Genomic DNA, 26,824 nt, shown 5'->3' with positions numbered 1-26,824 from the left:
CAGAGGTTTAGCGGTCTATTAGGCTTTAAACCTAATGGCTGATGGATGGCTTTAATTTGTATCTTGGAAATTACAATGCTAATCTGAGACAAATTACCAGGGAAAGTTAAATCAGACTCCAGGCTTTTTTTTTCCCCCCCTCTTCTTTTTCATCCTCTCTTGCCCTCTCTCACTCTCATCATTTCTCTCTCATGCTAGATCTGAGGCTGCAGTGCAATTTCCCGGTTACACAACAGCAGGGAACAGAGAAATGGTAAAATTAATGAAGGCAAAAGCATCCGGCTAATGGAGACCATTTTTGAGTCATGCTTGGGTTTCAGGCGGGTAACCTCGGGTCACTGTATACTCTCACAGCTATAAAGCTCTGTATGAAAGGAAAGTTGCACAGGGTTATTTGCGATTGCTGCGTGTGTGAATGCTCGGATACAGTTGTTTGGAAGGAAAGGGGTTGAGGCTTTGCCATTTTATTCTGTTTTCACTGTCAGTCGCTCACGTCTGAATGGCTGAAGTGACTGAGAAAGACGCGGCCTGCCTTAATGCAGTGTTTGACATCACCGTTTATTTCTTTTTCAAATAATAAAACTTTAATGATTTTTCTTCCCTGGCTGAGTTGTTAATCCATTTTGTGCTTTTTTCCTTTGCTCAGGACTTTTATTTTTGCCATGGGGGTCCCGCCTTTTTCTTTGGAGTGTATAACCTACCATTACAATGTGCCATGTACTGTTTTGGCAGGGGTGGGTGTTACTCCTGTTAATAAAAGGCCTGTTAAAAATTCCACAAGGGGAAAGTTCACAGTGTTTCAATTGTCATGACTGCAGGAAATGGAAGGATGATGTGCTGAAAGGCGGCCATTGCGCCAACAACCACAGCTTTGTTGACGCGGGTTATTTCTATTGAAGAATACTGTTATTCTTCAGTGTTTGAATTTTAAGATGTGCCATGTTTTGCCACTTCAGTGGGAGCAGATGTGGCTCGAGCTACATCCACAGCTCCTGCAACGGCGCTGCACTGTTTTTGGGAACACCGATCTTCTGCAGAATTATGTGGTGTCACTTATTGTCCGTATTCAGGATAGCAGTGGAGATCCTTCAATAACTAGCATAATTATCTCTGTGTATGCATGGGTCTACTAGCAGCTATCTTTACAGGCAAAGAGCGTGATTGTTGCAGAGAGAGTTGAGAATAACTTGGTTTATTCACATGAAGTTCAGATTCAAGAGCAACGTGACTGGTGGACTCCCTTGGGAGTATTACCTGTCATTGCAGTAATGCTTAATTGCCTAACAGTGTGGGCAAAGAAAATACTGTAAGCACCGTAGCCTCTGCCCTCATCTGACAGTTGTATGCATTTACAAGATGTTTATTATGACAGCCAGCTGCCATTAATATTCCCTTTATAGTCAGTCATTCATGCTAGTCATCCTCAGATTATATGTAACACATTCTTGACCTAGCTGTCATGTTTGAAGCACCAAAGTGTCTCTCTGTTCAGGCATGAAATGCCCCCAAACAGGTTCACATGAATGTTCACATCGTACATCTCCAACATCTTTGTGGCCAGTGCTGTGCAGGCATTCAGGGCAAAAGCCCCACGGCCCTGGCCTCGGGCTAGAGTTGCACAGCAGGTGTTCATGCGAGGCCAACCTGGGGCCTCGGGTAATCCTATCTCGGACGGGAATTTCGGAATGCCCCAGATATCTTAACGGAGACATTAGACAGATATTGTTTAAAGGTTTGTTTTAGGCACATTCTTTCTTTGGCTTAAACAAGGTTTGTGTTAAATGAGTCATTTTGGCCTTAAGTATGCAGATCTGCAAAGGATGGTGGTTGCAGGAAAAGGGGAAAATGGAAATAACACACCTTTGTACACCTGTTAGAAAGCTTTAAATACTGCATTTGAGATCCTAAATATCATCTGTCACTGAGCGCTGTGTGACACAGATAAAGTGCAGGTCTGATTACCACTGATGTCACCTTTGGAAAGGATGGATGTTAACACACACACACCCACAGACCCACACACACACATAGCCACCAACTTAACAGTATTCGCTCCTGGCTTAGTGCATTAGTCACACCCATATGCTACGTATGTGCGAAGTCTGCAAGTGGACGTTAATTAAGAGCACGTCTCATTTTTTAAACGGCATACAGCTGCTGCATTGAAAAATCCACGGGATGTGGTTTTTAATTATGCCCTTTTTGTACCTTTGCTGTCAGTAAGGAATATGCTCATCAGGGGGTTGTGAAAAGGAAATAATAACGTGCTCGGCTTTTGTTTCAGTGGAGTCCACTAAAAGTACCTCTTAATAATGGTTTTATTTCAAAAGTTCCTCATCTGCTAACACGGCAGTGACATGAGGTCCATTCTAAAGAACTGCATTCTGGGGGTTTTTGTTCTTTTGTTACAAGAACACGCTTTGTATTAAAACCTTGTCTAAAGACCCACTGGGCTATTTGCATAGAACACCATCTATTTTTTATGCTGTGATTAGATTGGAAAGTTCACTGTTTTAAATTAAAATGCGTGCCAACAGGATTCAGGCTTTTGAATGCATCTGTTGTATCCAAAATTACCCGAGCACATTGAATTGCTGTGAAAAGCTATCCTTTATAAGCCACTAATTATGGAAATTGACAGTAACAGAGATTTGTTGTGGATTAGTTAGTCTCATTTCCATGATGCCTTCAAGACTCTCGGAAATAAACATCATTTTACTCCTTTAAATAATTGTGACTGACAAATATGGAAATTCATGTCGGACTGACGATGATGTCTGGGTTCTTCTAATCGCACACATTAAACAGAGCCTGTTTAAAGCCATATTATGTAACACTTCTACATTAAAAGGTTAGATATTTTGTGGAATTGTGCATTTACATTATCCCGGATGTTCCCACCAACGTTCAAACCCAAATCTGTCATTTTATTCAAGGTGACAGTTTGTTTCCTTGCTCGCCCGCCAGTGGCGTCACATCTCTTTTACTCCCTCTAGTACTTCTAACCTCTGGAGACAATGTTGGTTGATTAACAGTGAAGGCAACAACTCCCATGATCCCACGCTACTTCACGAAATCATCAAATTCTGTCTTTGTTATTGTTTTGATTAAGAGACCCCTAGCGGCAGAAATGATATACTGTGCCTTTAAATATAGTGTTTATATTACACATTACACACTGCAGCATAATATGCTCATGTTATTTAGACTTTTTAGTCATATGAAAGGCTTTTTATGTTGATGAGCGACTACATTTTAATCCCAGTTCTGTCTTTCATTTTCAGAGTGTGATCTCTTTCTCTATGAATATTGCCAAGCAAACTAGAAACTGTGTGGGTCTGTTATAAATATTGAAAATGGAATGACTCACAGATCATAGCAGCAATCTGGTAAATTGTCTCAGAGGGTGGGCTGGAAGCATGGGAGTGCACACCAACTCCCTCTCCTGCAGGGAGTTGATCCCCTGGAAGGTACAAAGTACCTGCTAATCAAACATCTTAAATGCTGTTTGCTCAGTGATGTGGAATTAACTGCGTATCCTCATAAGCCTTTTGTCAATGAAAGGTATATTAAAGCACTGTAAAGCGTATCAGTCGTAATGATGCTTTTTTTTTTCCTCCCCCTTCGCAGCTGTCCCGTTCCCCCCCAGTCACCGGCTGACGGCTAAAGAGGTGTTTGACAGCGAGGGGAAGCCCAAAGTGGATGTGCTGAAAGCTCACCTAACCAAGGAAGGTCGCGTGGAGGAAGCGGTGGCTCTGAGGCTCATAGGAGAGGGCGCCGCTATCCTGCGCGCAGAGAAGAACCTGCTGGACATCGACGCCCCCGTGACAGGTGAGGAGTCAAAGTCGGCACATTAGTGTCAAAGAGTTGATTAATTAGCAGCAATTTTGACAATGAATTATTCATTTAATTCATTTTTTTCTTGCAAAAATACAAAACATTTAGAGGTTCCAGCTGTTTTACTGTTTCTGTGATAGCAAACTGAATATGTTCTGGTTTTATAATTCTTTTTTACTGTGCTGCTTTATGAAATTTAGAGAGAAGCTTTTAATCAACTGATGATTGACGATAAACAACGTGGTATTTGCAGCACATCAGAGGTTACAGAGTGAGATGCCTCCACCCAGAAATTCGTCTTTTTCTAAGAGGTGTGAAGGCTGAAATTTGTGCCCTTATGCACTTCAAAATCCAATATTTTGCTAGATTTCTATCATTATGATTCACTATTTGATTTTAATTATCTCCTGAACCTGTGGAAGGAAAAACTAGAACAGGATTTGTGCTTGTTTTTCATCAGTTACCTTAACAAATGACAGATGATCCGCTTTAAGACACTGCAGAAGAACATGACTCTCCAGCTTTGCCTACCTTCGCTGTCGCTGTGTTTTCCTGAAGACATTATTAAAACTGCCGCAGCAGCCGACAGCACAGTCAAAATCACAATCAGAGAGTTGCACTTGATGTTAACCTCAAATCACTTGTGCATTGTCAGATTTAAAACACACTTTTAAGAGCGGACTGCATGTGAAAACTTAATTTTCTTAATAAAGTGAGTCATTGTGCCTTCAGGCCACATGTTAGGCGCGTGTAGCAGTGCATCTCATCTTAGGAAACACACACATTTAGCTTATCTGATTAGCCAAAGCTAACAAGCTTGGTGACACTCACTGAGTTGGCAGCTTCTTGCATTAAAACACAGAATTTCCCCCTTTTAATCAAAGCTATTAAAACTACAAAAACATTTTCCGTCATATGTTTGCGGATGCTGTTTTTTCCACAGGATTTCTGTCATTTTTTACAGTATTTTTTTTTTACAGTACAGAGCACTTATCGTATCTCAAACACGCCCTGAGGCTGAAGTTGAGCTCATTCATGCCGTCTCTGTGGAGGAACATGCTGCACTAGGAGGCTCGCTGATGCATATGCACAGATCCAGCGCATCTATTGTTGTCTTTCTTCCTGGTCAAGAGCCCTGTTCCTCCATTAGACTTTCTGATGAGGCTTCTTTGATGTTGATGTAATCAGAGGCAGAGACCCACTCAAAGGATCTATGGCAACCCTCAATCGTTCTCAAAATACAGTCCGGATAGGCCTATGCTCATATTTGGCAGGCATCGCACTTACTTAAATTCATGAATGCACGAGCCCTTTTTAAACAAAAGTGTGCTTCTCGTATCCTTACCGAGGCTGTCATGAGGAGAGAATATCATGTCTGGATTAACAAAAAGATGCAAACAGGGTGGACAACCTTATTTGCTGCCTCTGCTGTCTTTGCATTTGCAGGTATACAAGCAAGGCATTAAGAGATGTGATTGTTAAGCCAAGTGCACATGCTATCAAAAAGGTTTTTGACTGATTCACGTGCAAGATGAAGTACCGCTGCGAACGCAACGTAGAGGGATGAAAGAAGTTTAATGCAAACACATTGGAACGCGGACTGAAAGGCACCCAGATTGCATAGATGCTCCAGTTTAAACGAAACGCCACAAAATAAGTTCACTTCCACGGCTAAGCAGTAAAAATGAAACACATATGCACAATAAGGAAAAGCTGTGATCTTTCGCAGAGACTGTCCTCGCACTGTGCTGGAAAACAAATCTCTTAAAGCGACAGTGTTTATTATGTAAGCCGTTCATTTGAATATACTTCAAATATGCCAATACTGGTTTGAAGAAATAGCAGCGGGTAAGGGAGAGATCTGATTACTGACAAATGACGTAAACTGGGGAGTTAATCTGACATGTAGAAGTGCTTTATGATTTCCTGCGTAACCCGATCACGATCTGGTTTCTTGTGTGTAAACACGCTCTGACGCTGACCCTCCGTTGTGGTCAGATTGTCATTTACATTCCGAGCAACTCTGACACGAGCTCCCGCATGTCTTGATTTCTGCTTTTATAACGGTTCAAATGGTGGAACCGGCCAGCAAATCTCCATCCTTTGTTGTGTTACATAGAAACAGTGGACAGCTTCTGCTCTGTGTGCAAGCTGAGGATCCTGAGGAGGTGTGTGTGTGTGTGTATGTGCGTGCGTGCGTGCGTGCACTTGTGTTCAGGAGCGCAGCAATGAAACACGTCTTTCCCTCCCACTCAACACCCCTGTCTCAACCCCTCTCCCACTCAGTAGTCCTTTTCAACAAGGATTTCTCTGCTGCGCGTGCTCGTGATCCTGCTGTGTTTCCTTCTCTCTCTCTCTCTCTCTCTCTCTCTCTCACACACACACACACACACACACACACACCATTCTCTATAAACATTTCTTTGTTTCTCTCACTACTCATCTCCCCTCTGTCTGCCATGTTTCATCTTTCTGTGTCATGCTCAGGGACTGTTTCTGTCTCCTTCTCCCTCCCTCTCACCCGTTAGCACACCTCCAATTCTGACACGACACATGGTCAGAAAATTAGTAAGTAAATATTTATTATCGATGTAAAACGCCATGACATGTCAGCTGTCTCACTCTCTCTCTCTCTCTCTCTCTCTCTCTCTGCTTCTGCCATTAACATAGTCACTTCCTGGTTTGGGCCAGATGGCAGGTGCAGTTTTCATGGAGGGAGGTGTGTGTGTGTGTGTGTGTGTCTGTGTGTGTGTGTGTGTCTGTGTGTCTGTGTCTGTGTGTCTGTGTCTGTGTCTGTGTGTGTGTGTCTGTGTGTGTGTGTGTGAGATGAACGGAGCTGGCTTAGGCCACTGAGTACAAGCTGCTCCCGTGGCCTTCGCACAAGTCGCCCATCAGCAGAGCTCCTACAGCCACATCACCAGGCAACAGCGAGCTTTGACACTGTTCATACACCTGTTTACAGAGCTTGGCCTCAGGCGTACTCAGACACAATGGTAACATGTTTTGCTTGAGCCCTGAGTGATATGTTGGCCTTGATGTTGAGGAAACCAGCAGAAACTGAAATGCTTCTGAGGTTTAGCTGTTTGCATTTTTATTGTGATGTACTCTGTGAGGAAATGTTGTGGAATTTCATGTGTACACCATCAAAAGGTCTTACGAAGACCTTGATTAGGATGGCGGTTTTGTAAGATTAATGTGAAGTGCGTTTGCTTTGTGCAGTATCGAAAGGACATTTCACCTTTCCAATTGGTTGTTATGCAACAGTCTTACAAAATCGCCCGAGCCGCATTAGCTCGTCGCGGATATATTTGTATCTGTGTGTGTCAACTGATGCATAACAAGAAATTAGAGTAGAAAAAGGCAAAGGTGTGTTTAAGGTCATCAGATTCATTTTGTAACTGCCAAATTCTTGCTTTTTTACACACAATTTTCTACGCTTTTTTACATGCAAATTGTTTGGTATCTGCCCTGCAAATCCAGTATCGGTTGGGTTTAAATGTGCATTTCCACCTTGTTTTCCACCAGTTTTCCCAACCTGATGTTCGGGACCTTCTCAAAAGGTTGCAAGATAAATCAAAGGAGTATTGCTGTTGCACAAAACTGAATGCATTTTCTCTCTAATTTTTGTTTTTTCAATTGAAACACTGTAAAGTTGTATAAGGGCTGAGAACCAGTTGTTTACACCAACACACTAATTTGAAATCACTCTCTAAATATCAGATATCACCTTTCTCGACATCGCATACAGTCTGATGTTCATAACAGATTGTAAGCTCCACCTCCGCCTCTGCATAAATGCATGCATGCTCTGCAGGACATAAGCTCTCGGGTAGTGCCATCACAAAACCAGGGGGGGATTGCTATCATCGAGTCTCAATCAAAAGATGATCTGGCACAGACCGCCTCACCATGGATTTCTCTCGCTCAATGAGCCCGGCCTTTGGAGTGGCCTGTGTAGGTTCTGAAGCCAGGTTGTGTAATGCCCACCACCCACTCAGTAGCTGCTGCCCGCTGATATGCTGCTACTCAGGGAGATCACTTTAGCGCACAAGCAGGAGATGGCCAGAACGAATTGTTTCTCACTCCAGATAATGTACTCCCACCTGCTCTTCTTATGTGGGCTCTGGTTCTCACCTCGTTTTTGTGTGTTCTGTGACAAGAGGGAGGGAGGAAAAGCATGTCTGTAGGTGTACTGTAGCAGAGTGATGGGTGGATTGTGCGTTTGCTGTGATAAAGCCAGAGCCCGGAGCTGGAGGAGTGAGCCGTTGTAGCGTTTCTGTTCAATTTGCACCGACCGTCCTCGTCCACGCTCGTGCAGAAGCGGCGGCTGCGGTCCGCTGTGACCGTCGTGTCGGGTCTTTTTGGCCAGCGATTAAACTCTCACTGTCACACCGTCACCGCGCTGTTTTTCTTTGCCAGCAAGTGACAGCTTTTTCCAAAAGGTCAGCTGGAGGTGCAGTCCTCCCACGCACAGTGGCTTCGACGTGTGCTTCAGGTGAAATTGCAGACCTGCACTCCCTCGCAGGACTCCGTCCTGCAGCGCCGACTTGAAAATGCAGCATGAAAGCATAAGATAAAATAATTCAATTCCCTGTGCGTTTAAAGAAAAGGTCACACTTTTGTGTCAAAAGTAGTCCCTACATTTAAGTGGAAACCCTTTTTCACAATACTTGCTCTGGTCATCCCTTCACATTATTGCTCTCTAGAGAATCTCTGGACCTTCTGGATGCATTGCATTGTTGCCATTGGTGATACTCCTTTATCAGGACAGCAGCAGCTTAGATTTGTTTTTGTTTTTTGCCTCAGTGATATAAGCTGCCATTGTTGAAAGGATTTGATGCCATCAGGATGTTTCCATAGCAATAACCAGCCTTAGCGTCACGCACCCTTCTGGATAAAGCACGATGAATCACTTGGATTGCCTAGTTGTGTTGTTTTTTTAAAATATGCTCACATTTTATTGCATCTTGACATTAAAAAGTACATTAACCCTTAATGTGAAGCTTTGATGTCAGCCAGGATGCAAGATGCAGGATATTAAGAAAAATATCTGCTAAGATTGGACTTTTTATTTCATTGTTTTTGAGAATTAAGAAAATAGCTGTCTTGCTTTGCCTTTGACAGTTTAATAGGCTTTAAGGGCCAATGCAGGTTTTAGGCCGATAAAATAGAAAGCAGGTGACCAAACCCCTGGTGCATCCACGTGTGCAGTATTTTTCTAGTACCGCCACTTAATACCTTTGCCAATAGAAAAGAACATTAATAGAACACTAGCTACAATTTAAGCTCAAGCCACTTTTATTTCCAATCTAAAGTAATTCATTTTCAGCCGTGCTGGCTTGAATGCAATAGAGAGTAAGGACGTCTTTAGAAATCGGACACAAATAACAAGGCTCCTCTTTTGATGTTGGTCTCCTCTGTGGATTTAAACAGTTACACAGTGTGGGTTTAATAAAAGACAAATGGTAAAGCGGAGGTTTACGACGCAGTCAAAGAGAGCTGATTCTCGGAGCTGTCTCACGAGGCTCGTATCTTGAGATAATTGCTCTCCAACACTGTCCTCCAGCTCCCACTAATTGGGTATCTCTCTGAAAGACTTTTTCACAGGCTCTTATTGTAATTCTTGCTGCTAGATACAGTTCATAAAGCGACAAACAGCTTACGACAAGAAAGCCTGTGTCCTTTTCAAATTAGTTTTCAATCTATTCACCCTGTTGTTAATTACTTAATTAGCCGATTGCTTGATGAATGGATGAATCGTGGCACTTTGACATCAGACGTGGATGCCGTGCTTATCATGGCTCGTCTTTGTGTTGTTTACTGCAGCTCTCAGGTGGAGAGGTCGACTTCTCAAACTTATTTAGTGAAGCAGAAAGGCTTTAAGTCAGTTAAGTCTGTTAGTGTTAATTGCTGTTTTGATCACACTGGCTGTAGATTTAATTCTGTGACAGTAGAGTTCTTCTGTATTATTAGAATCGATGGTTCCACTCACTTTATTTCCATCCACCCGTTCAGCACCCCAGTAGATTTAAACCCAGGACTTTTCAAGCTTTGTTAACCAGTGAGCTATTCTTCCTCTGTAATTCACAAAATGAAAACTGCAATAACCCATGTACTACTGGGGCTTAAATGAAATAATAAGCACTGAATCAATAAAACGCAGTTAGGCCATAAAACCATCATTTAACAAAACAGTAGAAGCATTGCAATAGTAGCTACAAGTAATAATAACACTAATAATAATCAGCTGCACTGCCGAAAACTAGAAAAGCTGATCTCAAGCCAGGTTTCAACCCAGGTTAGTGCTTCAGCGCATGAGAAGTTTGTGTCCACCTGTAGTGGAGTGAGCTAGCTTCTGGGGATATAACCACATCTACATGTCAGCTGCAGGCTCCAGCTGACAGCTTACAGACCACTGATGAAAATGAATGCAGGTTTTATAGGCTACCACTGCACACAGGACAGCGTATGAATGTCAGGCTTTGTCACATTTCGTTTTAAATAAGCTGCTGTTCTGCACCAACTCCAACTAACATATAAAAGTTGAATAAAAATCTTTTTTTTTTATAATTTCTGTGGTTAAAATCAAAATGTATTTATGGCGACAAATCCCACAATGGACCCGATAAGCAGGTTCAGGCTGACCCTTTGAACCAACTTTTAGAGTATCTACAGAAGTGAGCAAAGGCTCTTACATCAGACGACCTCACATGCACCCTGTCAGTCGATGGCTGCTAAGCAGCAAATTTCCTCTGGCCTCTGCTCCTCTCGTGTCCCCAGACAGTAATAGAGTATAGGGTCACATCGGGTGATGGGGAAACCAATCCAGGTTGAGTGATTTGCACTTCCTGATTCCTGATGCAGATGGTTTCGTCCCAGAACGCTCCCCTGGCACTGTTTAATAGCTGCCTGCTGTTAGCCGCTATATACAATTGATATGACATTAGATTGAAGTGCGTTAAGTGAAGCAGTCCTGAATGCACTGGGATTGCTGGGAATTGAGGTGGAGGAACAGACTGTCAGTGCTATTAAGACAAAGCAAACATGTTCTTCACAATAAATTGTTTGTAATTGCTGTGACAAGCCAGATTTGCAAGTACAGTTAACAGGACGTGTTTAGGAATGAATACAACTGAAAGCTTTCCAGTGGTTTTAGCCAATGAACTTTTAGTGCATTTGGCAAAGACAGGTGTGTTTAAGTGAGGTCTCGCGAGCCAGTTGAAACACCTCGAGGTTATAAAGAGGCTGAAAGAGGATGTGGTGGAAAGGCCAAGCATGAAATGCACACTGAAGCCAGTTTTTACGATTCCTCTCCATATTGGACAGCTACTTTATAAAGAAAACACTGCGCACTGAAGTGTGAACAGTTTGTGCTAGTTGTGCTTGTATGAAGATTTCAGTAACGCTCTCACAACAAGTTTGATTCATGACGTCAAACCGTAGCAAATTTAACCCTAACATGTACCCACCGCCATTATTTTCCCATTTTCTCTGGATGAAGGGATTCGGGTTAAACTGCCCATTTTAGTAAACATTTTTAGGTTGCGGGGAAAAACTTTGAAACTTTACAAACCAGCTTTGTTTTCCTGCTCCTTTCTGTTCTGCTGTGTGCATAATTTGTTGAAGTAAGCGTGGGCTGCAGAGCTGCCAATGATCAGTGGTCTGTCTGCTGTATAATGATGCCTTTTCCAGTTACAGATGAGCAGTTTGTGTAAAAAGACCCACATTAATGAAATAAACAGATTATGTAGTTAACTAGCCATGATAATAAATACACAGTGAAGAAGGTCTTTGCAGAGTCCTGGATGCTGCACTCGTGTGACCTCCTCTGTGATCCGATGTTCCAGCTTTACTGGGATATCGTCCTCACATCTGATGGGAAATATGCCTCCGTTCTGGAGGCTGTCATTTGATGTTTCGGAGCTGTAAAAATAGCTGTTTTCCTGATGTGTTTTTGTCCCTCTCTCTGCCTTCACCAGTGTGCGGAGACATCCATGGGCAGTTCTTTGACCTGATGAAGCTGTTTGAAGTAGGAGGATCACCTGCATCCACACGCTACCTTTTCCTGGGGGACTATGTTGACAGAGGGTATTTCAGTATTGAAGTGAGTATGTGTTTAGATTTCTTTTTTTTTTTTTTTGTCCTCACTAGGGCCTAATCAAGTGTGACACACACCATGTGCCCAACCGAAGCTGTGTTTATTAATAGCTTTGTTTGAGCGTAGATCAAATCAGGCTGCAGATATTGGCGTAGTAATAGGCTTTTGTAATAACTTCACATGTAGCCCGGGTAGAAAATGTCACGGTGTAGCTCAGGGTTATGTACAGAGAGATTTTTTAATATGAAGCAAATACATGCATTTAAGCTGGGTGGAATTTACTCAGATATGTATTTCCTGCCATCTCATCGCCTGAAACATTAGACTTTTATTAATAAAACATATTTTAATGGAGTGCGCTCTCTGAAGGTTTGTCATCTCTTCCAGCAGGCCCGGAATGTGCCACAAAATGCACTGCATGAATGTTTCATTATAAGCAGAGCAGCTTGTATTATTCCACTCCGTGAAATTGACAAAGTCGGACTTGATGGTTTCTGTTTCCAGCGTTATTTGGAGATGACAAGCTGACTGCTCCCTAATCCTTCTTCTTCTTCTTCTTCTTCTTTGTTTCAGTGTGTGCTGTACTTGTGGGCCTTAAAGATCCTTTACCCCAAAACACTGTTTTTGCTGCGTGGGAATCATGAATGTAGACATTTAACAGAGTATTTCACATTTAAGCAGGAATGTAAGTAACGCTCTGGCACTTCATTTCTTTTTTATTCACCATTGATTTTAATTGAGTTGAAGCCTGGTCTGTGAATCTCTGAGGAAGGAGAATCGAGTGATTCTTTCTAAAAGCTGTTTATTATGCGTCCAGTTCAGCCATCGACCTCAAAGGCTCACTTAAAAGTGCCCTCTGGCCGGGTACGGGATTTTTTTCTTTTTTTTTGCCCTTCTTGGTGTTTACACATGTCAGAAGTATTTCTGTTGGACTCAGACACAGAGGGGGAAAAAAACACAAAAGCGCTGTGAAATTGTGCTGTTTTTAAAATATGTTTGGGAAGTTTTTTGGCACTTTGTGGAGCCTTTCCGTCCCAGTCTTGCACACTGCCCCAATGTATGAAAGCTGTGTTGTTTGACTTGGCATGCTCTCCTTTCCCTGCCCTGTTTCCCCCCATGACAGGTAGAATTAAGTATTCAGAGAGGGTGTATGACGCATGTATGGACGCCTTCGACTGCCTTCCCCTGGCTGCACTTATGAACCAGCAGTTCCTGTGTGTACACGGAGGACTGTCTCCAGAAATCACAAATCTTGACGACATCAGGAAAGTATGTGTCTGATTCGAGACCATTTTCTCTATAATTTTGTTTGTATGTGTGTGTTTTTAACAGCAGGTGTTCCATTGAGGGCTTTAAAAATATCATTTGTCAAAAATTGGAGCTTCCTGTGCGCTTTGTGTATTTTCTGCTTTCATTCAAAGTTAATGAAGGAAGAACTGGATTCGTTTTAGCAGGAGGCGCTGTGAAAATAACAACCTTAGCTGCAATGCAAGTGATTCTCCCAGATCTGTCTCAAATGCTGCTCAGGACTTGGACGCGAGGGATTGTAAGCACCGGGTCTGGTCCTCACTCTGATTAAAAAAATGTTGAAGAGCCAGATCCTGCTTTCAAACTAATTCAATAATTCCAAATGGATTTTGTGGCTGCAATCAGAGGGCATGCATAATAGAATTTGCTCTATTGAAGTGTCCATCATGCTACCCATCCAGTAATCCACAAGCTTTTGTTCGAGGAAAGGCCATCCTTGGCTGAAAGCAAAGTCATTTATGTTCATTGCTCCAAAAGAATGGTTGCCAGTTTTCATGTTTCGTCCCCCCAAAAAAAGGAAAAAAAGGGTTTTCTAGGTACTGAAAGATGAGCACCGTCTGTGACACATCATCCATACTGTGTATCCTTTCTGCCTTGAATAGAATTACAGATCACCTCAGTGAACATGTTAGTTGGAGTCGCGATTTAATTAAGATCATGGCAGCAGGAGCTGCCAGCGAGGCCCCCGCAGAGGGAGCAGAAATCTTTTTTCTTCAGTACGTATGCGCACTCCACGTGCAATGTTTCCGGTTAAACAGGTTGACAAGAGTCCTACTCTTTCTTCCACAGCTAGACAGATTCAAAGAGCCTCCAGCATACGGACCAATGTGCGACCTGCTGTGGTCCGACCCCCTGGAGGACTTTGGGAACGAGAAGAGCCAAGAGCATTTCACACACAACACAGTGCGAGGCTGTTCCTACTTCTACAGGTGAGTATTTTGTCTCGTGGAATTAAGAGTAATCTGATGTTTCAAGACTTTTTTTTTCTTATTCTTAAAAATTGTGGAAAGAATTCCAGGTCACAGCTTTTATTCACTTGTAGCACTAAATAGCGTCTGCAATGCTCAGCCTATATGTCCGTCTCACATTAAGCCAGCATTATGTTTTATATACGACCATCGAATTAAAAACATCATCTCAGTAGCCGCATTTTCAAAAACGTCTAATATGGTGTTTTGACTAGTTTTAGGAAAAATAAACCATCTGCTGATTAGTTTTGGCTGTACAATCTGTGGAAACCTTACTGCTGAAGTGGTTCTCAGTATAATTAACGTTTTCCAAGACAGAATATTTGAACTTAAAGACAGGTATGGAAGAAGCACTGAGGCACTTCGGTAATCATAAACAAATGTTTTAAAACAAAAGTGGAAAAGAAATAACCATCATCCTGTCAAAGAGTTAATAAATCAGGAACCCCTGCTGCCAAATTTCCATTTCTCATCCCTGCAGTTCCTCAACAGTGAGTAGGAGACCAGCAGTTATAAGAACATGGCGTGCGTTAGAGTGCTCCCAAAGTCTCCTCCGTCGACCGGCGCCAGTATTTATGTAACCCGCATTACCTTCAATTGAGCTGAGTGACTGAACAAACTGAGGAAATGCTCGGAGCAGGCAGCTCGCACTGTCACAAAATGTAATCAACTGGCACATTACCACAAGGCACAGTCCTGTCTGTAAGAGCGCTCCCTCCGCTCATTACGGCCTAAGCGAGCCTTGCTTGGCCCCGGCGTGCCTGCGGCGAGCCAGCAGAAGTAGTCAGAAATGTCCGGAGGCTCCTGATGTGCATTTTGTCATCCTCCTAACAGGTGTTTCATAACTACTGACTTAATAGTGTTTTAATGGTCATGGTTAGAAATGAATTCCCAGCGCTGCTGCTGTTGTGAATTTGTCAGGGCATGTTTTGCTTGATGTCTTTGCTTCGTCTGTTAGTGTGTCTGTCCCAAACCGGATCTGTGTTACAAGACTGTTTGGCCCGTGTTTGGTATGCGGCCTTTTTACCCCAAACGACTGATTGCACATGTTTGTGTTGTACTGGCGTCCCGGTTAACCTTCTGCCATTTGGTCAAAATTCCTCTGGAGTCTTGTTTTCATCACTGTCCTCCACTTCATCTGCCCAGGGGATGGTCGCTAATTGGCACCACACTGGCATTCAGGATTTATGAGACACTTTAAGCCAGACTGAGAGAGAGCCATTCCTCAACACCCCTCCCCGAAAACCATCAGCTTCTTTGTTGCTTCTGTCTTGCAGCAACCAATAATTTCCCCCAGTGCCGTGGGCACGCTCGTAACACTTTTTACGAACACAATTCAGGCATGAAATTGCACATGTTTTGAATATACTTGCTTTCATTTTAGCTCCCACTCTGCAGCGTAGATGAATCAGCCTGAAGTGATTTTCTTTACATCTTTTGTGTTCGTGCAAGCTGTCGACGCTAAACCAACTTTGAAAGCCTAAAGTTTAACACGGGGGAAACGCAAAGTGCTACTCAGATTGCACACGGCAAAGTCATTTCTTGCACAACTCTTCATGTTGTCCAGGCAGCTCATTAACATCTGTGCCCTGTTGTTGGACAGATGGGAGACGCTCTAAACTCAAAATGCAAACTGCCAAAAGACAAATTAGGCCAAAATGTATCTTGTGTACCAAACGGCTCCATATGGCACATATCTGCATCTGTTGCAGGAAATCAAGGACGAAATAAAACAGCCATCCCTCATTTCTCCCGCCCTGTAAAATAAAGAAAACTCATTGCATTTTTAATTCCCCCTCAGCAACTGCTCCCCTCCTTTTCACATGCCTCCCAGCAGATGTTTGTTGTGATTGTCAGGAATGCATGTGCTCTCATGTCTGCATGAACTGAGACTGTTAATGAGCCTTTCCTAGCTTCTTCAAATTCACTCTCCCATGATGGGTTTTCACATGATTTACATTGAAAAACCGAGCGTGGTGTTTGAGAAGCATGCATACAAAACCAAGCCAGCCAAATGAAAGTTCATTTTCCTTAAAGAAGGCTTTTATGACAAGCCTGTCCCAAAGCGCTTTACATTAAGCAGTAAAGCTGCCATTATAGTGCACTCTGCATCAAGAGTGACCAAAACTCCACAACAGCTGAGCACAGTCATGAAACCTCAGCAGTGCACCGTGCAGATTATAGAGACGCAATCATGTCGAAAAAGCTATTTAAAAAAACAGCTGGTGTCTTTTTGCAGTACTTACTGGAAGTCTTTTTCGAAAAGGTCAGAATCCAAAATGTATAGTTTGCTTTTGATTGCTGCATGTGGGTGTTGTTGATTGCTGTGCTCAGCTTCTGCAGGGGCGTCAAGCTCGGATTGCACAACTTAATACAAAACAATAACCTGTGATTTGAACAAGCACAATATCCCTCTTTGATTGAGGTTTTGGTATATTTATTTTATTTTATGGACTCTGATTGGGCTGTTTTGGCACTTTTTACTGTCATCCCTGTTGCTGGAAAAGCTGTAAAATGAACTTTTATGCCAAAAATCCTAAACGTGAAACAGCAAAAAAGAAACAACAGCTTGAATTTAGCCCCTATTATTGCTGAAAAATCCTCCCACATTCACTCTGTTTCAGATGTAATGCAAAGATGTCACTCATTTATTGTGAGCTGTCACTTATTTTCTTCATCACACAGCGTCCTGCGATTCACAAATCCTGACTTCCTCGGGGGTTTAACGGTGTTTCTAAGAAGCTATGCTCAAAAGTATTGCGGCGTTGTAATAGCAGCTAGTTTTGAGAGTCGTCTTCTGCCTTTCTCTTTGTGAAAAAAGGAAATTTCCAGTCGAAGCTGCTGCTGAGGAATGAAATTGTACGACTCTGAAGCTTTACTGTAGTTTGCTAGTTGGCAGGAGGGTTTTTGGTCTCTCTGCTCACACACTGAACAGATCAGCATGAGCATAAAACACGCTTTAACACTCTCCAGTGTTTGCCTTTTTCCTCTTAGAAACCGTCTGCTCTGAATCATGTGTCATACTTGACATTTTTTGGAGTTTCATTCGAAAATAAAATCCACCGTTTGAGAGGGATCACACCTACTTACCACCTTACAGCATGAAAGCTTGTGTAGAAGTTAAGCATATTATAGGTTATCATTTGGGTAATGAGTCATCGTACCTTTGCTCAAAAATGTTGTTTTTTTTAAGCATTAAAAAAGCCTGTTTTAAATTTCAGGCAAAGTTAAAATTAATAAGAAAGCCTTCATTTCCAGCCAACCTTTCAAAGAAACGCACCACCCCATGAGCCGCAGTTGGTTTTAGAACAAATTTAGCCTGAACCCAGTGTTGTATATCCACTGTTTCTCTGAGCACAATCAATAAGACCCATGACTTATTTAGTTATTTCTATTGATCGTTCTTCTTGATCTTACTGGAGTTTTTCTTGATGTATGACTAAACCAAATGTTTGTCTCTTTATTCAACAGCTACCCTGCAGTCTGTGACTTTCTACAACACAATAACTTATTATCTATTATCCGGGCCCATGAAGCGCAGGATGCTGGGTGAGTGTTGTGGCATTTTGTCTTCTCCCATCAGACTGTCACACGGCACAGTGATTCAGACCCGGGTATTAAATGAAAAGCTTCTGGTGCTCCGGGGCTTCGCTTGAGCCTGTCTGGAGAGCAGGTTGAGAGCAGTCTGAACTTTGAGAGAAGCCACGTTGATCCGAGAAATGAAAATGAATCTGGCATGAGGAGTTAGCCGGCCAGATGTGATGTGACAAGTATGACGACGACTACACATCCTGTAGTTTATAGATTTTCAGCCTCTATATGTTGTTTACCTCACACTCAGACACTGCTTTCTGACTCCCCGGCTTGTCCATTATTCATCGGGAGCTAACGGAGCACCCTGGATTTCCAACAAAGGCACTCGAAAGCCTCTTTGGAAAGTTTGTTTTTTTTAAAACGAGCAGGTGGGTGGATGTGTCAAGCCGATCTCCCTCTAGCGAGGTGAAGGCGGTGGGCTGCGCGGCGCACAGTTGTTTACCATTTGCGCTCCCACAGCTTGGTCACATGGGACACCTCGCCACGTCTCAGATGAGGTTGCAGCCCGAAAGACCACACATGTAATAATGTTGGAGTTCCATCTGTGTTTTATTTGCAAACTGTGCGATATAAGAAAAAAACTCTGTAAATAGTAGCTGCAAGGTGTGGTTCAGCAAATAGATCATCTGAGCGAGTGCTTTGTTTACCTAAAGCTGTGTTCCCAGTATCCAAACCACCAAACATAGTGCAGACGATTGCTGGGAGATCAGATTAGTTTAGTTTGAATGCTGACTTCAGTGTTCAGTGTGTTGACTACTTAAGGGCATGTTTCACCCATCGCACGGGGGTTTACTCTCCTGAGGCTACGCCGTGTTGCCCCTCCCTTTGCTGATGCATCAGCTTACAAGACAAACATGCAGCCGTAGTAAAAACAAGAGGCCATTAAACAAAAACTGTCCCTGCTAATCATATCCCAAGGGCCGAACGCCGCTGATTAATCCATAAATAAAATGCTGTGATGTTTACTCATGCTTACCTCTCCCTGGGCGTTTTGACAGATACCGCATGTACAGAAAGAGTCAGACCACTGGCTTCCCATCCCTTATCACCATCTTCTCAGCGCCCAACTATCTAGATGTCTACAACAACAAAGGTAAGGAGAAGGAACACATCATCATCAATCCACAGTGACTGATAACATGTCGTGCTCATAAGTATTCCGTTAAGTTCTGTTTTACCTTGAGCTCTCTGAAGTCCGTTTGGAGGACGAGTCCCACACTTGTGTAGACCTGTTTCTGAGCTTGTTGTAGCGTAGCGGGGGGTCACAACAAATTGTTGGGACGTGGTTGTCTGCGCAGAGCGTATCTGTACACCCACTGATGAACGTCACGTCACCCCCAGCTGCCCGGAGCTGCAGACTGGAGTGTTGATTCTGAGTCAGCACATTAAGGGAAATCTTTGTTTTAGTGTCAATGTCAAAAATATTGTGGCTTTATATAGCACAAAGTGAATTTTCTATTGTACTTTTTCAGTGGCAAAAGTCTCTGTGGTTTTGGTCAGGTCAATTCAGGGACGAGACTGTTGTGAAATGAAATGGCCTGGTGCCGGTGGACTTGGCACCTGGTGTCGCCCTATGCGATGCTACGGTGCCCACGCAGCAAGATAGGCTTGCTTTTGTGCTGTGAGTCAGCACTTTTCCCCCGAGAACAGACAGTATCTGCCTTGGCTGTGGGGGCATGTTTGGATGGGGGCGGCGGTGGGCAAACCACAGGAAATGGAAATGGGAAGGAAGGAGCGATGGTACGCTGGACACTGTTTTGCAATTTCTCCTGCAATGTGATTCTATACTGCAGTGCTGCTGGTGTGGTGCTGGCGTACCACACAAGGGAGCGAGGGCTGTCCCATTTTGTCTCTTTTGGACCATTTGCAGGTGTGTTTCGCTGATCTGACATTAGTTTGCGTGTGTTTACTGTCTTCCCCATGAGCTGCCTTCCCTGCACAGTAAGGATAGTGAAGAGGCAGTGTGGCAGTTTCCCTGCCTGCTTCATTGTTTATTATTAGGACCCCATTTGTTCCATGCCAGCTAATCTTCCTAGGGCTCACAGTCAACACAACACAATGCAAACAAACAAACAAAGAGACGTCAGGCGCTTGTTGTTTTTAGTGTTGGCGACCACTCGCCTGGCAAATCATTTGCACCTCTTGAGCTCAACGTGGAACAGTCGAAAGGATCTAAAATGATTTGGTCTGCAACTGGTTGACCTTCAGCCGATAGAACGCCTCCCAGAGCAGGAGAGGCTATCAGAAAGAAAAGATTACTCCGTGTTTGTTTTTAGAACCGACTTCATTTCTACACACACATACATCTTACCTCTCAAGACTACACGTTCTTTATTTCTCTCATCATTCACTGTCTGCTCGAAAATGAGACCCACTTTTCTCTTTGGCTGAATCTATCCCAAGATAGATCTTTGGCTGAAAATACAAATATAATAGCAGAGAAAGAGAGCGATTCCCAAGCAAATAAACATCCCTGTAGCTGAAGCTCTCGCCAGAGATTTTATGTTAAAGCTCTTAAAACTTCACAAGTTGTGGTTATGTAATTACTTGGTTCCCAATTCACATCATCAATCATTTACTTGACTCTGCTTGATGTATTTTTCCCCCCACAGTTACACAATTGTATGGAACAGGCACAGCTAACCAGTACAGCCCTATCAGTCCTGTTGATGCTCTTCTAATCAGTCATGTGGGTGGGGTTCACTGGTAGAACCAAAGCCTCTGTAATGAATTGGTCTGCCCTTAGCTTCCTGCTGGAGCTCGGAGCCCACTGAGCATGTCCCGTGATTGATGGCCGATCGGGTAGGTACATAAATCTTACAGGGGAGGGAGGAGGCATCAGCAGGTCCCATCAATATAGCGCTGGGAGTTGGCCAGTGTAACCAATGAGACCTCTCCTGTCGAAGAGGAGGAGGTGGTGGCTATCTTTGTGGCCCTACAAACAGACAGAACTCCTCCACCTGCCGTAAATTGAACTTGTAGCTGATTCGGGATAATCAGCGCACGCGTGGCGCTCATGATGTGATTCTATACAGATGAAAGTCCAGCGTCAAGATGCCAACCATCACTCTTTCCTTTCAAGTCAAACTGTTGGCTTTGCAGTAAGTGTCAGGCGCTGACCAGCTGTCCATCGCAGCTCTGACCCCTGCACCCCTGCACCCCTGAGCCGGCGGGGGAGCTGTGGTAAATGAAAACACAGCAGAAGTGATTTAGCAGTTTTCACTGTTTGAGCCCTGAAGTGACTGCAGTGGAGAGAGGGAGATGGAGAGGAGGGGGTGTAGTTGGCAGTTATACACTTTGGAGATTGCTTGCGGTTTTGTATTAATGGAATGTTTTCTGCTGCATCATTATTGACTGGTCCCTGAAGCCAACAGCTGAATGCTAATGGTTATGGTGCTCGGATGGAATAAAAGCAAAATGACAGCGTTGTTGCCAGCGCTGTTGACGCTAATCTTTTATTTCACCCCTGAGACAGTGAAGGATTGGTTGGGTCAGATCCATCTCACACCTGTTAGAACCAAATCACTGTCTCATTCCTGCCTTGTGTTGCTGTGTGACGATGAGGTGGAAACAGGAATGGACTGATGGAGTGGAAACTTGAATTCATTTTTGAAAAATAGACGGGATATGCTGCTGCCGAGAGAAAGGGTCAGGACATCACTCCGGTCCAATCACACATCAAACGAGAGACGTTTCGCTTTTTATCCGGTTTCCTGCCTGCAGTCATGTGCTGATTGGTAGGTAGCCGAGATGTGTGATTTAGAAGAGAAAGGAAGTGGGGTGGCGTGATTGGCTCCTGGCCCTGCCACTGGAATGAATAGTCGGATGGAAGCTAGGGCAGCGATGACGCCAACGCAGCAGGGAATTCATTTTTCCCCCCTCGTCACGAGCGCTGGAGAGAAGAGTATCCGTGCCTGCAGATGCCCACCCATCTGTTATCACGCCGGTCATAACTGGGCTTCCCTTCAGTTTTCTGCAGTCATGGTTCACCTACAAAACTTTTCATGCTGCATCAAAACAGAAAAATCCCTCCTGATTCTCATTATATTAGGCGCTCATTTATGGATCGTGGTGAGAGTGAGCAAGTGTAGGGTTTGTTTACATTTGATCGATTCTTATTCCGAGTCCGCTTCATGGCTCCCTTTCTCGCCATATTTTGGAGTAAGAAAATTCACCAAAATACATTCACATCGAGCCGTGTCCATGACAACTGAGCAAACTGTCCACAGAAGAAGAATCCTCATGAATTTATTGACAGAGAATGAGCGAGAAGCCATTCATGCATTGTTCAGCTGCGCATGAACGCCGCTCAGTCCCCACCATCCACGCGTCTGACGCCTAATGGAAGCCGAGCGCTGAATGTAATGGGCCGAGGAGGCCTGAACAGCTGGGGTGGAATACTAATCCAGTGGAACTTGAGACTGATGCGCAGTCAGCATTAAGCATCAGGGCAAGACAGTGGGAATCTCCCCCTGATCTCAAAGTAGATTTAACAGTCCGCCTTACCGGGGAAACCGGCTAAAGGCACTCCCTTATGAATAATGAATGAGTGGGCGGCACCTCGCCATATCTGTGTTACCGTGGCAGCAGGCTTGGCCTCAGCTACCCTGTCGAGCAGCACCGGAGCAGCAGAGACATCTAGTGGCTGTCATGCAGTGGTGAGCTCCCAGCTGGAGCTGTGCCCTCCTGCTGCATGAGAAATATCTTTGCATGTAATTGTGCATTTGTAGTAATGGCTGCTCTGATAAAAGGGAAGCAAAGTGCCGCTCCTGTCGTCCTTTTCTGAATGTTTAATGAAATGTACGTTAAAAAAAAAAAAAAAAACAGCCCGCTCGCACCCGGAGCTCGGCGAACGTGTTTTGTTTTATTTCACACGGGGGGAGGCTGTCGGGTATCTCTGCTCCTTTAAAGGGAATCCGATTTGAAGGAGCGACAACAGGGGAGCTGACCTTCTCCCCCCCCACTCTACCTTTTTCCCTCCGGGCTTCCATGGCTGCATTCGATCAAGTGCCTCGACCATGTTTATGCAGTATGTGATGTTTATGCAACGCCTGCCCACGCGTGCAACTGCTCTCGCACACGCCGACACGCGCACACACACACACACCCACAGCGTCCATCTGAGCGCGGTGTGTCAGAGCAGCACAGTGCTTTACTTATTAGAGCGTGCAGCGGTGTTTCGCTGATATTGATAATAGCGCCCCATTAATTAAACAGTATATGGATGTTCCCCTGCAGAAGATTTTTCTGTTTGTGCTGCGTGTGTGCGTGCACGTGTGTGTTCATTAGTGCTGTCTGGGATAAAGGAGTGACGGCTGTATAATGTTATGCTTTTCAGGTCTTTAGGGACCACTTTGATTGCATTACAGCACTATACTGTATGCATTACCATACCCCATTGATTCCATGCACACACACACACACACACACACACACACACACACACACACACACACACTGTGGCAAACTCCAGCCTAGCAGGATGTTTTCTGACCCGCTTTGTGCTGCAACCGAGCTTATAGCTGCTTGGGATGCCAAGTTTGATGACTTGCTATTCCCGACCCGAGAGAGGCCGAGGCAGGAAAGTCCCCCACGGTCACCCAGCCACGGTGTCCGCTTTCCCCGGATCTGGGCCACCAGACTGGCCTCATGCATGAGAGAGGCTGGGGCCTCTATATACAGCGTGGATATATTTATGTTTGGCGGCTCTCATGTTTTGCTCAGCGCCCACGTTCACACTATGCCTTAATCATTGGTGGGGTCACATGGGGCATGCTGTGCTCGGTGTTTGGGAGGTGGTTTCCATGTCAGCAGTGCACACAGACCATGTGATTATGACAAAGCATGCTGTAAAATAAACTGATATACTCAAAGAGAAATCCTGTATATGCACCATAGGGTTGAAATTGGTTCCCAGTAGTGTTTCTTTACGCCCTGTGACATGACTGATGAGGCTTGATTTAATCACACAGCTTCTTCCCTTCTACATCCTCACTGTGAACACCAACCTAACCACACCCACTGCACTCCACACTGCATGGTTTATAGAAGTGCTTGAATAATTTAAAGAGTGTTACCTGGATTTCCTGATGTTGTTGTTGTTGTTAGAAACACTGCTCGCTGGTTCTAGTCTTTATGCTAAGCTAACTAGCCGCCAGCTGTAGCTTCATGTTGACATGTGAGAGGTACGATCGTCCCATGTAACTCTCAGCAAGAAGGAAAAATAAGCCCATTTCACACACTTGAACACTGATGATGGCAAAAGCAGGTCAGTAGGAGCAAGCAGCTGCATCTCATGGAAGCGATACAGAGGTCATTGCTATTACGAGCGTGGCCCGTCGTTACCTTAGCTTCCCGTCTCTGTCAGCGCTCTGTCCCTCCTCACCAGAAATTGATGGCTTTCTGTTAATTAATGAAAAGTGCTCGGCCTCATCGAGCCCAAGTGCTGAGCCATGTGTTTCTGTGATGACAGACATGTTTCACCAACTGGGGGCGGTAATCAATGCGCAGAGGAAATGTTCCAGAGGGGGAAAAACAGGGATTGATTTTTTTTTTTTCACCCCCAAACCCTGGCTGCCTTTATTCTGATGCTTGTGCAGTTTTCAAGCCTCAATTTTCACATCTCCGTTTGCATCTCTGCGTATATATTAGTCCTCCTGTCAGACTGACAGATTGACAAATGCTGATGATAATATATCACCTTAAAATCTCTTTGTGTAGGTAGCTTTGTACCGGATCTGTTTTTTTTTCACTGTCATCACCCAGAGGTTGACTGACAGCATGACAAAATGTTGAGTTTCATCCAGGCTTCAGTTCAGTCTTGGTGTTGATGACAGTGTTTTGGCCACTTTTCGCTTTTCTCGATAGTTTTTTAGCCAAACGGAGCTCCACAGCAATTGGTGATCTGCACAACACCTACAGCTAATGAATCATTAACCAGGAAAGGTAAACAACAGAAGCACCCAAGAACTTTTCACAGTAAAACGTTAAGTGTTTCTTAATGTGCCATTGTTCTGTTCAGTCCTGTATGAAGAGCTTCAGCCCCTCGGGGAACGGCTTAACGAACCAGCTACAGAAACAAAGTGCCAGTTTTAATGAAATAAGGAAGGATGTCTTTCAGTTTCATGCAGAATTTTATCTTGGAAATGATCCTCCTGATCATTCTTCAGATATTTTTGTTTAATGTGTATCCTGTTAGCTCCTCAGATGGTCATATTCTCCCTCAACCCAGCCTCATTTCTTGGTACTGCAGCTGAGTACTTTGTGGGCTTCTCTCTCTGGGCTGATAACATGGTTGGCTATTTCTAAGTTGTGGTCGGGAGCAGGGTGGAGGCCGGTAATGGACCCGGACTTTAATAAGATCTGATGCTTTTTGGGTTTTTTTCTGGACTCAGATCTTGATTTCAGACTGCTGTGAATTATCTGAAATTGTATAAGAACCAGAAGAGAAAGCAGAATTTCCTTTAATCGAACCTGACACATTTGGACATGTTTTAACACACGCCCTTCCCTGTCTCTTCTTCATCGTTCTTCCCCCAGCGGCGGTGCTGAAGTATGAGAACAACGTGATGAACATCCGGCAGTTCAACTGCTCACCTCACCCTTACTGGCTGCCCAACTTCATGGACGTTTTCACCTGGTCCCTGCCCTTTGTCGGGGAGAAGGGTGAGCATGTGCACATCCACAACCTCTCAGCATGCTTGTGATGTTATATATATGAAATGAGAACATGGAGTACAAGCAGTTCCACCAAATGTTTGCTCCAGCGACTTGTGATTAACATTCAGTCTCCTGAGTCATTAATGCAAATGGACCAGCCTTGAGAAATATAGCACAGACACTCAGCGCCGTGTGGTCAATTATAGTTCATAAATATGATACTTACTGCTCATGATTTATTAGCCAGAAAGCTGCTCACGTACTAAATTAGTTAGACGTTCAAGTTAAAAGGGTCTACATACAGTAAATTAGGGAGGAGTACAAGTCAGAGGAACATGTGCAGAGGTTCGCCTTCTCTCGCCGCCTAGAAGATTCTTCCAGGCATTTGGCTTTGTTGAGTTCAGGCAACCCTGCTGTCATATGTGACACATCTGTGTCAGTAAATCACACATAGCTACGACTGACCCACTCACTCCAAGAAGCCCATTTTGGGTGTGAGCCTTTAGCACAGGGTCACTCCTAGCAGTGTTACAAGGTCACTCACTGGGGGTGTGGAGGGGTGAATCTTCGTCCATCTAACAGGCGTCACATGACTAGTTGTGGCTGGATATTGAATAGTTTGCTCGTGAATAGAATTTAATGTTCCAAAACAAATGTTCTAATGTGTTTCTTCTCTTTCTTTACAGTGACTGAGATGCTTGTAAACGTATTGAGCATCTGCTCCAATGACGAGCTGACGACTGACGAGGAGCTGGACGGTAAGCTTGGCAGATAGTCCTGCACTTTGGCTTGGCTCCACTAGAGGGAGTCCTCTGCTAATGGGAGCACCAGAGACGCACTCACTCAAAATGTCACACACACACACACACACACATTCCTTGTGTTTTTGGTCATACCGTGGCTGCTCTGCCCTGTTTTCAGTGGATCCAGTTTGAATATCTTTGATTTTTAAAACATTCTTCAGCTCATTTGTCAACGGGGAGACGATCCAGAGACTGTTCTGAACTGAATCAATGAATCATTGTTGTGTTGCCTTGAAAAGTACTTCCTTTAGATACGCAGGGTATCAGCAAATCCTTAGAAAGGCTGGAAAAGCCTAAAAAACAGCATTTTAGACGTTGAAATTGTTGAATAAGTACAGCTGTTGGAGGTGTTTTGCTCGACTCGATGCTCCTCTTGGTTTCAGTTCTCTGTGCAGCATTCAAGCTTTTTATCATCATATAATCGGGGCAAGTTGGAGTCATCTGTTTGATCCCAGGTCACAGCTTATCTACAATGAGATGACCAGTTTCCCCTCTGCCTGCCCCACCTCTTACTGCCAAACAGGAAAATGATCTCACCAGTCCTTCCCTCCTCCTCC

General features: G+C 44.0%; 1 protein-coding gene across 2 annotated transcripts in view; it reads left to right on the top strand.

Annotated features, from left to right (window-relative positions):
• Positions 1-26,824, top strand: part of LOC139351095 (protein phosphatase 3 catalytic subunit alpha) — a 62,901-nt gene that overhangs the window by 25,770 nt on the left and 10,307 nt on the right. For both annotated transcript variants that reach the window (XM_070992774.1, XM_070992773.1), the window contains exons 2-10: positions 3,631-3,831; positions 11,817-11,941; positions 12,509-12,620; positions 13,059-13,204; positions 14,033-14,172; positions 17,683-17,760; positions 18,804-18,898; positions 25,345-25,470; positions 26,151-26,222. In XM_070992774.1, coding sequence (XP_070848875.1) covers positions 3,631-3,831; positions 11,817-11,941; positions 12,509-12,620; positions 13,059-13,204; positions 14,033-14,172; positions 17,683-17,760; positions 18,804-18,898; positions 25,345-25,470; positions 26,151-26,222 — 1,095 coding nt within the window. The remainder of the gene's footprint in view (positions 1-3,630; positions 3,832-11,816; positions 11,942-12,508; positions 12,621-13,058; positions 13,205-14,032; positions 14,173-17,682; positions 17,761-18,803; positions 18,899-25,344; positions 25,471-26,150; positions 26,223-26,824) is intronic.

Source organism: Chaetodon trifascialis, chromosome 23 (genome assembly GCF_039877785.1).
Source record: "Chaetodon trifascialis isolate fChaTrf1 chromosome 23, fChaTrf1.hap1, whole genome shotgun sequence".
NCBI classification, from domain to species: domain Eukaryota; kingdom Metazoa; phylum Chordata; class Actinopteri; order Chaetodontiformes; family Chaetodontidae; genus Chaetodon; species Chaetodon trifascialis.
This window is presented reverse-complemented; position numbering and strand designations above follow the sequence as displayed.